At 34.0% G+C, this 14045-nt stretch overlaps 1 protein-coding gene across 6 annotated transcripts in view; it reads right to left on the bottom strand.

The window, feature by feature from the left end:
• SPOCK3 (SPARC (osteonectin), cwcv and kazal like domains proteoglycan 3) overlaps positions 1 to 14045 on the bottom strand; it is a 539501-nt gene that overhangs the window by 252789 nt on the left and 272667 nt on the right. For all 6 annotated transcript variants that reach the window (XM_032298605.1, XM_032298609.1, XM_032298608.1 and 3 more), the window contains one exon: positions 12418 to 12526. In XM_032298605.1, coding sequence (XP_032154496.1) covers positions 12418 to 12526 — 109 coding nt within the window. The remainder of the gene's footprint in view (positions 1 to 12417; positions 12527 to 14045) is intronic.

Raw genomic sequence — 14045 nt, forward strand, 5'->3', positions numbered from 1 at the left:
AATTGTACAACATGAATTAGAAGGAAACGATAGCTCAAGAGAGGATGTGGAGTTCTTTTCTCCTCCTACATTGTAAAAGATGTGGAATTTTTGTATGCTTGCTTTAAAAAAATCATTACAGAAATTTTCATATGTTCATATATGCTAAGCAATAAGCTAGCAGATACAGAAAGATTAAAAATATTATAAGGAGCAATAATTGTTAGAGCAAGAAATACAAAGACAAGAAATGATGCTTCTAGAGCTGAGAACACAAACTGATGGATATGGGATATATAGAAGAGGATGATGAAGGTTATGGTTGGTAACAATAATAGTAACAATACTAAAAGCAGCAATAAAAATAGAAACCACTGTTCTGAGTGTTTAATTAAACTGTTATCTCCATAAGTTAGTAAGCAAAATCAGAAAAGACCCAACTGGATGCTTTTTACTTTCTTTGTGAACAAAATACTGAGTTTTCTCATGGAGAACAGAAAGGAAGTAGCAATATAAAGCTTACTGCAAACAAAGTTTCACAATAGCATTTTATAAAAAGAGATATAAACTGATTCCCGACACAGAACAATTAGCAGAAAATGTGAATGGTCCAGTTAGGAACACAGCATATTCATCTGTAGTGGTATCAAGACAGCCACATAGGATTCAATAATAATATGTGGATTTTAGTCTCAAATATATTAAGAAATAGACAGCTGTGTGACTGTGGACAAGTCAGTTAATAGGCAACTAATAATGGAGTTACATGCAGCAGATAATGGGAGGCTTTGAAATTGAACAGGTCTAAATTCAATTCCTAGCTATGGCACTTAATACTGGTGTAGCCTTTTTAATTAATATCAACTGAGTTTCAGTGTCTTAATCTGTAAAAGGAAGATAATGATAGTAACTACAAAATAAAGTAACACATGTAAAGTACCTATAAATTTCCTAGTAAACTCTTATCAATAGCAGGTATTGTTATTTCTATGATTCTCAACCTAATCCTCTTTCCTATCATTTTCATAATCATGAAAATCCTTACCTTACATTTAGAATGCAGGATGGAATTAAATTTCTCTAAAGAATTTTCTAGAACCAAAATTAGTTTATTCCAGTTACATGCAAACCCTAGACACATCTCAGTCAACCTTATGCTAAAACAAGAGGAAAGAAACTTACAAAAATAATAAAGAATGTACTCGATCCCTGTAAATGAATTAGGTGTTGGTATTTTGTCACTAAAGCAGTAGGCCTGTTGGATTTCAAAGCTTCCAATTATTTGCTGCCATAGTTAGCTGGATGTTAACTGGATTGTCCAGGGTCACACAGCTGTCTATTTATTAATACATTTACGACTGAAATCTAGCTTTCTATGTTGCACACATTATTATTGAATGTGTGTCTGTCTTCATATCACTACAGATGAATATACTTTACTCCTGGCTTAAAGAATTATGTGTTAAGTATCTGTGACCCAGGCTTAAGTTAATATATTTTATATTCTGTTTTTATATAAAACCTTTATAACAGGCAAAATCCCTCTAAGTTTAGTGAAATATTTTATGATAGTAATATTTATGATAATAATTATTTTATGACAGTAATATTTTATGATCATCTGGAAATTCCAGTATTTCTTGTGTTTTATGTGCTACAGTTTTGCCTGTGGGGGTTAAGTGTTTACATTTGCAAATGAATTACATGCAATTGTTAGGGCATATCTACATCTGATCCCCAGTAGACAAGTTCTTCAAACACTTATACAGTCTCATATGCTTTTAACTAACATAAAATTTGATGAGATAGTTACTAAGATTCCATCACACACCTCTATAATTTTTCCACCATCAATTAATTCTTAAATTTTCTTGGTAGTAGATTTCAAATAGACTTATTTAATCGGGATAATGATAGCCACCATCACACATCTTAAAAGTTTACAAATACTTATTTTTTTTTTTTCATATAATAGGCCAAGGAGGCTATTTCTTGGATGATCATTCCTATGGTAATTCTGAATATAAATTTCATTATATATGTGATTATGCCATCCCTTAGGTCTCAAAATTATCTGCTTTCATCTTATAGGTCCAGAGAGAGGGAGGAAGCAGTCATACACATATCTAAACCACCTGTACTCCCAAGTGATAAGCATTACTTCTGTTCTGTTTTGACAAGCAAAACAGTCCCATGGTCTCACAAATATGTCAGGGCTGGTGGGAAGAGTGGCTGGAAACTAGTACCTGGCCTGGAAGGCACTTTCCAGAAACAAGTCTACTCTGTCAAAGAGGAATATGATCCTTTGTTTTATGGCAAGCTGTCTCTCTGCCCAAAACTGAATACCAATAAGTACAAATTACATACTCAAAATCATAATGTAAGGACAGAAATAAATAAGAAGTAAATTGAGCTCCATATTTTGACACTAGTTAGGTCCAATGTGAAAAACATTCTTGAAAATATTTTAAAGAAATTTAAAGAAAATAAGTATTATTAAGCATGAATATAAGAATAGGAAGATTATTCAGACTGAAATATAGCAGCAATGACTACTAATTTCCTAATTATTTATCTACATTAGTCAGCAACAAGAAAAAAGATTTTCTACAAAGTTTAAAAATCAGTATGCTTCAGCCCTGAATGTCCATTATCCAGAAAAACAGTTGTCTCTTTCCAACAGTTGGCTAGCAGGGGATTTAGCTGTAATTTACCCAAAATGTTGGATTCTTTAATACAGACTCAGTAACAGCAGGTTTGGATTTAATATTTAAAATGTCACAATTAAAATAAAATGAATTTATTAATGAATTCGTAGCAATCATCATTCCAATTGATCACTGGAAATCACATTATTAAGAATGATAATATTAAATACTCTAAAATTTTAAGAAATATAATTAACTGGAGAGAGAAATATTTAGAATAAGAAATACTCCAACAACAAATAAATTACCAAAAACAGAAACATGTAAAGCACTAATTAAGTTCATTATAGCACCTGTCCATCAAGCACTAATTGCTTTACAAGCAATAGGTCTAAATAATAGTGGAGGTAAATAAATTATGCACATTTTGTTGCAGCTTGAAGATCCAGTTCTTCTTTTCCACTGTTGAGCATCTTCTTAAGTCTCCTTATCTTGTGCTAAAACTATCCTTGTCTCTGAAAAAAAATTGCTTAAGTTCCAAAAAATGTTATCAGTATAGTCAATTTCTTTTAATTCACCACTATTTTTTTTTTTACCATGATAAACCATGTTACAACTTAGAGATAATGGCTGATATCAAACCACCAACACTATCTACATAGCCCCTCCATTATTAAAGGTGCACACACACATACATTTATTCCTGAAACTGAAAAGAGATAATGTGACTTTTATTTTTATTTATTTATTTAGTTTTTGAGAAGGAGTTTCCCTCTGTCAACCAGCCTGTAGTGCAATGGTGCAATCTCAACTCACTGAAACCTTTGCCTCCCTGTCTCAAGAGATTTCTGGTGCCTCCTGAGTGTTAGATTACAGGCATGCACTACCACACCCTGCTAATTTTTGTATTTTTAGTAGACACGGCGTTTCACCATGTTGAACAGGCTCATCTCAAACACCTGGCCTCAAGTGATCTGCCCACCTCAACCTCCCAAAGTGCTGGGGCTACAGGCGTGAGCCACTGGTGCCCAGCCCCTACCAATTTTAAATAAAAAATAAACTAACAGTTGAAAACTCAAAATTATCGATGTATAAACAGTATTCTTTACTGGTGAAGGTGTAAAACAAGAGGCACCAGCATCTTGTTTACGGTAGAGAGATTGGTACACTCTCCTCTGGAGGGTGTTGGACAATATATATCAATATTTAAACATTTTCTTTTTGACATAGCAATCCAATTACTAGAAATTTATGGTAAAAATTTTCACACACATGTATATAAAGATACATGTGGAAGAGTGTCGTACAAGGCACCATAATAAGAAAAACTAGAACTAACCCTAATATCCATCAATAAAGTATCAAGTAAATTATGGGATAGTCCTGTAATGGGTATCTTTACAACCATTTAAAGAAATGAGATAAAATGCATTTGCTGAATTGCAAATGTTCAAAGCATGTCATATGAAAACAAGGCACAAAAACATGCATAAAATATTCCCATTTGGAGGTAAGTGTGTCTGTGTAAATGTGTGTGGGTGTGTGTGTAGATGATTTCTGGAAGTGTAGGAGTGGATCTGAGTGGTCGGGGGGAGCGGGGAAGGAGTCAAATCTGTACTCCCTTTTCTATCTTATGGAGTTGTTACCTTATTCACATGTTGTTTTCATAAGTGTTAAATTTTAAAAATAAAAGTTTTAAAATTGCTATCACTTATACCACCTTTGTATAATATTTTTCTACCCTCTTCTGTGTAGCTAATAAATAATCATAGTTTTTCTCAGTTCTTTCAAAATTATAAATTAAAGCCACATAGGAAAAGATCCAATTTAGAAGAACTAGAGTAATCATTATTTTTAATAGGCAGCTAGTTTTCTCTTTCTCATAGACAAAATAATAGGGTTTTGCTTTTATATGAAAAGCATCTATTACACACTGTGGAAATATCTCTCTTCCTACAATTCAGAAACCTAACTGATGTAATTGGACTTTGTAATCTAAGCATTTTAATCTTCGTCTCTTAAGGATATTTGACTAACAGACATTAAGGTCCGTGTCTCTTAAGGATGTTTGACTAAAAGACATTAAGGTCCATCCAAAACACTTCTTTAAAAGTAACCTTCATTAATATCCAATTTTATCTCTCTTCAATGGTTTATACCAGATTCTTGTCTATTTGAGCAACAAGAAGAAACCAAGAAATACTTGAAGCTTCCTTTGCTGTACTTTTCCCCCCAATTCACACTCTTTTCCTTTTATAGGAGAATGTATAGGGGACATTCATGAAGCACTAGTTGGAAGGCAGAGAAATGGCTTCTGTGTGAAGGAGTTCCTTCCGTTCACTGTTCACATTATACCACCAGCTGGCCTTCATCTATTTCCTATGTCATACAGCACTTTTTTGTGGCTGCTCCATTTGCCCCGTCTACTGATCATCACAATTTAAACCCCTGTTCTCACAACTGAAATCTTGGTATAGGAGATTCAGAAGTACACACAGAGGCACATTCGTTACAAATCTGTTAGACAGACTTTAAAGCTAGTGTATAAGGCAAACAGAGCTGGGAAGGATCTATACTCAGACCTAGAATTTCCTTCCTTCAAACGCAAGGAGGGTTCCTGCTAATCAGAAGGAGTCTTTAGGCCCAGTGGAGAAATAAAATCCCTCTGACAGGACATGCAAGGACTTAGCTATGCTCACTCATAAAAGGTGACATTCCTTGAGGCGTCCAGAATCCTTCTCCTGTATTTTGGAATTTCTGGTCTAAAGTTCCTCTTCTCTGGTCATGGGGACATGGGCAGCGCCAAAGGATGTAAAGCAGAGAACCATTAAGGGCAGCACATTTGTTGAAATTAAGTACTCTAATAATCTTTAACCCACCAAAAGTATGCCTGCCCCCTTGCTATTTCTTTTTAAGCATCTGTCTCACATTCTCTATAACACAGTGAGGGCTCATTGTTCCCATTCTCTTGCTCTCAACTGCCAAAATCATGTCCCTCCTTTTATTTAATGTATAAGGGGATCTTAAATATCATCTCCTATAATCATGACAGGAGTAGATCAATTTTCACAAATACTTTGTTAATGGCAATCCAACAACTCACCTGTTAGCTATTAAATATACAAACAAATCACTATAATCTCTGTGGGCTAAAAAAAAAAAACATTTCTAATGTGTCATGGGCAAAAAGAAGGAGGAGCATTTATTTCTACTTTGGGCTGGGAAGGAAGACTGAATAGACTTTTCTCAATAATTAATGTTTATTGAGCGCTTTCATTGTCAAAAGTGCTTTACACAAATTATGTCTTTAATTCTCATAAGAGCAGAGGGAGATACATAGTATAATTACACACACTATCTTTTAAACAAGAAAACTGAGTCTGTGAGAATTTAATTTGCTCAAAATCATTCTGGAGAAAGGGAGACGGAGCCAGACTTCAAAGCCAGTCAGTCCAGCTTCAAATTACATACCATTAACCATTATGCTAAAAGCCTTTTCAGAAATGGAGGCTGCCAGAAGAACAAAGGAATAAATGGGCAGAACATATCACAAGAAAATAAAACACAGCCATAGCCCACACCCATGATAGTAAAATATACAATGTGTTTAGGAAAACATAGTAATAGGTAACCCTATCATAATCCCTATGGATGTGCAAAAACAACTAGACCTACTTGTTCCATGATACGGAAGACCTGCTTGTTCCATGGAACAAGTAGTTCTAGTTGTTTTTGTACATTAAGTCACTAATCCTTAAAACAGCATCACAGAAGGTACCATTTGTATGATACCTACTTTACAGCAGAAAAATCTGAAGCACTCAGAGCTTGAGTAACCTGTGCAAGATCACATAGCTAAGAACAGTGGGGCTAGACTGAGAAGCTAGGCATTCTGGTTCTGGACCCTTGGGTTCTGAAATACATTCTGTGAACTCTACAGAATGAGTTTCCTGCTGTGAGAAAGCTGCAGTGGACCACTGGGAGAAAGCCACAGAGGAGGCTCTAAGGTTGCCTGGGCCAGGTCATAAAGGACCACGAGAAGGATGCTGGACTTTAATCAACAGGTTCCTGATTTTCAACAGGAGAGGAAATATATCCCAATAATGATAAGGTGTGCTGTGTACTTCAAAAATAAAGTCAAGTCTGTGACTTATTTTCATATCAGAGAAACATGCTTTCTGTTTTTGTAATGGTTAACACCTAACATAAAGCCTGACCAAATCATAGTGACTGATCAAGATGTACAGTGGAAGTAGTTGAATTTTCTGATTATAAGCAATTCTCAACTAGGGTAGATTATACTCCCTTAAGGGTGATAACAGAATAACAGGAGAGGCTAAATATTGTATATTCAGTAATAAAACTGTGGGTTAAAACATGCTTAGAAACAGTACATTAGGCAATCGATATAGAGAAATTTCTTTTTAAAAAATATAGGGTTATGGTAAGATAAGATGAATTAACCATTCTACAATGCTTAGAATAATGTCTCATTTATATAACATGCTTTATAAGAAACATAAGACAATATAACATAATAAGGGCACAAATTTTAGAACCACAATGGCCAGGTTAACTGTCCGCATCTACCAACTGAACAAATTAAATAAATTCTCTGTCTTAGCTTTTATCACAGGTAAAATGGGGATAACAACTGTAACTCACCTTACCTCCAACTATTGTAAGATTAAATGAATTATATACACATATGCATATATGTATGTGTGTGTGTGTGTGTGCATATAGATACAAATTCCAGACAGAAAGGAAACTCTATGAAGTTCAGTTATGATCTGTGTTTTAAGAAGAGGAATAAATGTTATACTAATTTACTAACCACAGCGCAATGACCGTTTGTAAATGTAACTAATTTTAAAAAGTTTTGCAAACTTTCATCATCCTAACTAAAATAAATTTATGAAAAGTTAAGTACCTATAAACATCTGTTCATATATATAAAATTGATAATTTTGGCAAAGAATGTATATATAAACAAGATAGGCATGATTTTAAATCTGAAATCTATAATTTGTATCTATCTATCTATCTATCTATGTATCTATCTATCCATCCATCCATCCCTATCAATTATGCTTCTACCTATCCTCAGGCAGAACACTCAGAATCTCTGAGTCTCAGTATGGGCATAATAATGCTTAATATAAACATCAATGTCATTGTAAAAGCTAAATCAATATAAGGCATTTAGTAAAAAGTTTTGCATATATTAAGTACAAAATAAATACTGGATTTCATTCTCTCTGAAAACATTATTGATACATTTATATTCCACAGAAGCTACATGTCTCATAAGTATAGAAGCATCATTTTTAAATGATTATGGTAAGTTCAATTCAGTTCAACAAACATTTCTGGAACTCCACTATAACTTAGGCTTTGTGATTAAATCTTTCTGTCTTCAATATTTCAACAAAAAATGCAAACACCATAGCTATTCAATTAGTGATCATATAAATAAAGTATGTCTTGTTTTAAAAATAGTCATTAAAAACCATGAATTCCAAAATTGCATAGTTAAAATAGATAAATTTTAGGACTAGCTTTCTTTTGACAATGAGTTTTGATAAGTAGCATTTTATATTAGGTTCATCATTTTCTAGGTAATGGCTTCTTAGGAGGTCAAAAGCACTTCCTTATTGATTCCCTTTCTTTAATCCTTAGGTGTAAATTAAGTAGAATTAACATGGTTAGTTTTGCCCTACAACAGCTTCTCCAACCTTCCTCTGTCTTATTATGCCAACCCTTTTTCTTTTAATATCAGCAGCATCGATTGGTGCCAGCAACACTGATCTAGAAATAGTGTTAATTATCTGCAACTGGAGGGCAGCTGGGGAGCACAAAACACTGGGCTTCTTGCTCAGGATCTACAAAAACAATGAAACAACAACCCTCAGCTGTCCGCATCTGCAGCAATGTCCCCAAGGGTAATGATGTAAAAAGTGGATCACATTCAAAGCTTGGGAAACCCATCAGGTATTTCATATTAAAACATCTAAATAATGGGTTATGTGACCATACTGGAAAAAGGTGCTGCAGCTAAACTTCTTTCTCATTATTCATAACACTATTTTCTTTCAACTGGAAATGACAATGGTAACAGAACTTTAGCACAATAACAAAGATGTCATCTCGTTTGAGACCAGTTCTTTACAGAAAAAGCCATTAGGAGACAATATCCAAATATATGACTTTGAACATCACATATTTGGATGGTTTACACCATCCTCTATGCCGGCAGTGGTGGTCAAAGCTAGAGTAAAATTATGATTCACCTAATCATGTTATTTTCTGATTTCAGAGGACAATTATTGTTATTTAAAACACTAAGGAAGGAGAAATTTACTAATTATTTCAATTATTTACAAATCCAAGTGGAGGACCTACCAGTTTCTTAAAACCAATTGTTACATCTCTTGTTTCATATTTAAATATTCTTCTTTAACAAGATCATGTCTTTGCAGCAATATGTATGGATCTGGAAGCCATCATCCCAGAAAACTAATAAAGGAATAGAAAACATAATATCACATGTTCTCGGCTATAAGTGAGAGCTGAACAATGAGAACACATGGACACAGGGAGGGGAACAACACTCACTGGGACCTGTCTGTTGGGGGAAGGAGGAGGGAGAGCATCAGGATAAATAACTAATGCATGCGGTGATGGGCTGATATGTGCAGCAAACCACCATGGCACACCTTTACCTACGTGACAAACCTGCACATTCTGTACACATATCCCAGAATGTAAAATAAAATATTTAAAAATCCTTCTTTTCTAGTCTGTAAATCACACGTTCATTTATTCTGCCAATTAAAACATATTTGCTGATTGATGCCTATACCCTTCTTAATTCATTTTCAACAAATATACACAAAGCACGAAGAAAATAATGTTTATACTTAGATTATCTAGATTGACTATTTCAATTGATCAAACTATTTGTTAAAATGTTCTTCCCTAAATATTCTACAAATAGCAGCTATTTTACTAAACTCCTCAAAGAAAACATGTACTGACCAGTAATTTAAGATCTGGGTACACAGTAGTAAATTAGAAGCAGACCCTACCTTCATTGAGCTTTCAGACTGTCAAAGGAGATTGATGTTTTACAAACTATTACAAATATCATGAGCCTTCTAAGATGAGAAGTTTAAAATTCTAAGGCAATGAAGAAATGAGTGTGATATATAGTATTGGGAAGAGGAGGCTGGAAAGCATCTTTGAAAACTGTATATCCCTTGCAGAAAGGAACAGTAAGTTTCCTTTCTCTTTTATGAGATCAAGGAAAGAAAAATTAAGTTGTTCCTTTAAATGGAAAAAAGTAGCAATTTGTATTCTAAACTGTGTAAATGGGCAAAAATTGATTAATTAAGCCGTCTTTCTCTGCTTTCTCTGCCCCATCCCCCAAATACACACAATCCTCAAATCTAAGATCCAGATTATTTATATTAGCCATTTTTATTGATCAAAGTGCTTGGCAAAGCTCTTCTTCCCTAAGTGTTGTATAAACATCCACTATGTACTGACATCCTCCAAGCAAATAAAGCATATCAAATATTAATCTTAAAATCAATTTGTTGGAAACTAGTGATGTATTTATTGAGTAGAGCATGGATTGAGTGTACATTTATAGTCTCTATCAGAAATAGAACAGGACCAAATACTATTTACATAAAACGTTTTGAAATTCACCCACTAAAAGCATATTAGTCTCCCCTCTGAATCCCCCTCCACCACTACACCAAAGGCAAAGCTTCAGTACTGCCCTATTCAGGATCCTTCAATTATATGTACTAAGAGACATTTGGCTATTGGTTTCTGATAGTCTTTATCATGTTAAGTAAGTTTTTCTCTGTAGTTAAGTCATTTAACAAGTCAGAGAAGTAATGAGACAGCACAGTTGTAAAAAGCATAGACTCTCGGGTCGATCGATACAGATAGGAATTGAAGCTCTGAAAATGTCTAGCTTTGTAGTCTTGAGTCAGTTAGTTTAACCTCTTTTAGCTTCAGTGTCCAACAAGTGTCAAGATGATGTGTCTCTGCCACAGACATGACATTAATTGTGAGGCCTTTTTGTTCCTCTTTGACTTGGGTTCAGGGGTCCAGGATTGAAGTGGCAGGTGAAACTTTTGAAAGCCGTTAAATGTCTGCACATAGAAATTTTTCCCAGGGTCTCTAGAATTTGTGATAGAACAGTTTTTGCTTTTATGGGAAATAAACTTAGTTTCTGCAACTTAGGAGAGAGATCATATATAAATCCCTTTTTATACCCTTCTGTTTTTATTTCACCCCCAATATACACATGTTCACATACTAATATTTTTAAATTTGTATGATTAATTAATAGAAATGTCAAGAAATTTAGAATCCTAAATAGAAAAATGAATTTCTGGCCTAAAGCTTTGTTATCCCTCTGTAAAACTAACATCAAAGTCATTGTTGATGGGGGACATGTTTCTGATAACTGCTTCACCCTTTTGTGCTTTCCAGTAGTACCCTGACTTTATGGAATTGTGGTTTCCAAGAAGTCTTTTGTTCTTTACATCATCAAACTGTTGTCTTCTTTCTCCTACTCCCTCTCTCTCTTACTTCCACAAGTAGTTTATTGATATACTATGATTCTATCCTGACTGAACATATTTCCAAACCCCTAACCTCTGTTACATCAACCTCCTTTGGCTATAGAAATCTGCCACTATAGACTTAACATTGTGGAATAAAGACTTCTCCTAATTCACTCAGCATGTACAAGGGGGTGTCATGTATATGTGCTTTTACATTATAAGAAACATCAATGTAACTTAAATATTAGCTGTTTCCTAGAAATGCTACTTATATTCTTATTTTCCAATATTCTTATTCTCTTTCTGTTGGTGTGTTTGAGTAACAGAATTTACATGCAAGTATACTAAAGCCAAAAACCCAATTTTTCTCTGAGCATAAACAAATAGCAAAATTTTCTTTGTTCATTCAATTTAAAAGCAATACATTAATTAAGTCCATTATCACAGAAAGAATATTCTCTCAAAAATAACTTTAAAAATCATAAAGGATATGAATACACCACTTGTTTTAGTCAGTTAACTAATGAATTCACTTTTGATTGTGGCACATTCAAATTTTAAGATTCAGCACCAAACTACACAGGCTATTCCAAATTATGGGTCCTTCCGCAAACAGAGCCTATCTTACAGAAGCAGTGATGGTTGTTGTAAGACACTTGAAATCCTCCCTTCCTCTTTAGAAATTGTGACTCAGCATTCAGGGAATTGATGCAAGGACTCCACTGGTATCAGTGCCTCCTAAAGAAGTTGTGTTGAGGGTTTCAAGTCCCAAATCCCTATTTCATGACCTTTAAACTCTTTTTATAAACATCAATCATTTTTTCTCCTTTAACTTTCCAACTGTCTCCTGAGGGAAATAAAGATGGTTTAATAACCATAAACAAAAATACATGGTGGGTACAAAACTAATTGTTTCTTAAACTTGAAAAAGCACAAACATTTAGCTATAACATTTAAATATCATCTTTGTAAGACCTTCTTTATTCAATAATATATGCCTCAAATTCTATAATCCATAGTAATTGTGATTGATTCCAATGTTTAAACCAAGTGAATCATAATTGTATTAACCAAGATTCTGAAACCATTTCAATAAAATTCTGCATAAAAGATTAGCAGGCACTGCCAAATATTTATACTCTGCAGTTATTCCCAGTAAGGAGTGCTGTTCAATCAGTGAGATTAGATTTAACAATGTTTACCTGTGTGTAAGCCTCCGGTGACTAATGCAGACTGCTGTCTGAGAATCTTGAGCAATGCATACTTTATGACGACTACATTTCATCTTTAAGCATGGATCTTTAGCTGGATCTAAAGTTAAAAAAAATGCACAGAAAATATTAAAATCAGCTTCCGTAAAAGGGAATTATCAAATCCTGTCAAACACAATTTGATCAGGTAATTTACTTAGTGTTTAGTTGTAAACTTTCTTCACATTCTTCCTCTATTAAGAGGTACTTCTGCTTCTACTCACATAACTCAGAGTTAACAGCCAGCTGTAGTTTAGACTCACGCACTCTATTCAGAAGCTGAGATGCACATATGCCTATGATCAGATAATATGTAATCCAAATAGAAACTTGGAGACCCAAACTCTGTAATTGCTACTACCTTCTAAGCAGTAAAGGTGGTGAAATAAAGTTAGAATATGTTCCTGGAATATTTTATGACAGTGGAAAACTACAATGCAATCCTTTGCTTTCCCTAGATAAATGCTGGTGGGTAAATAAAAAGGATGAAACGAACAAACAAAAATGTCAGTGGACATCAGTGAATATCTTTGGATATCCAAAAATATTCTAGAGCTGTACTTGGGGACTGGATGAGTATAGCATGTAAGAACTGAGATACTGCATTTTCATTTTTACATCATTTGTGTGTAATATTTTGACCACCATTTCTTCAAACAAACCTCTGTCTTGATGGCTGTCAACAAAAAGTCTACATGAAGTGTTGTTTTTTTTTTGGTAACAGCTTTATTTACATATAATTCACACATTACACTATTCAGGCAGTTACGTTTACAGTCAATGGTTTTCAGTATCTTTGCAATTGTAAACTACCACCACCAATAATAATATTCTATCGCCAATAATACCTAAACTATCCTCTTGTTATCATCTCCTATTCCTGCTCCCCTCCACTAGTATTAGCCAACTTCCCATCTCTAAGATTTGCCTATTTTGGGCATTTTATATAAATTGAATGATAAAATTCATGGTGCTTCTTGTCTGGTGTCTTTTACTTAGAACAATGATTCTGAAGTTCAGTCATGTTGCAGCATGAATCACTGCTTCGTTCCTTTCTATAGCAGATTATTATAACATTTTACAAATATATCACATTTATTTATTCACTAGTAGACAGACATTTTGGTTGATTCCACTTTTTGGCTATTGTGAATAATACTGCTATTGGTGCTCATTCATGATTAATCCTAGTGACACTTGGTTGTAATTTGTTGTTGTGGGCAGACCAGAGGGGGAGTTGGTGCAAATAAACAAAAGGCACTGAGTGTCCAGATTTGGTACATGCCAAAATTGAGAGAAAGAAACAATGAAATATGCTAAACGAAACAATTCTAGTGCACAAAAAGAAACAGAACTGGAATAATGTGCATTCAGAATTTACAGAAATATTTGGAAGGGCTCCCAGCTGACCAGTGGATATAAAATGTGGATTTGAGACAATCTTTGAGGGTAAACTCAAGCTGATGTAAAAATCAAATTTAGCTTTTCATGTATGTGTTAATTCTTAAGCATATTTAGTCAATAGCCTTAAAAAGGTGGATATATTCTGATAATCAATGCATTTTTCTTTTATTTCATTT

Source organism: Sapajus apella, unplaced genomic scaffold, assembly GCF_009761245.1.
Source record: "Sapajus apella isolate SASKATOON/1434 unplaced genomic scaffold, GSC_monkey_1.0 scaffold39, whole genome shotgun sequence".
Taxonomy (NCBI): Eukaryota; Metazoa; Chordata; class Mammalia; order Primates; family Cebidae; genus Sapajus; species Sapajus apella.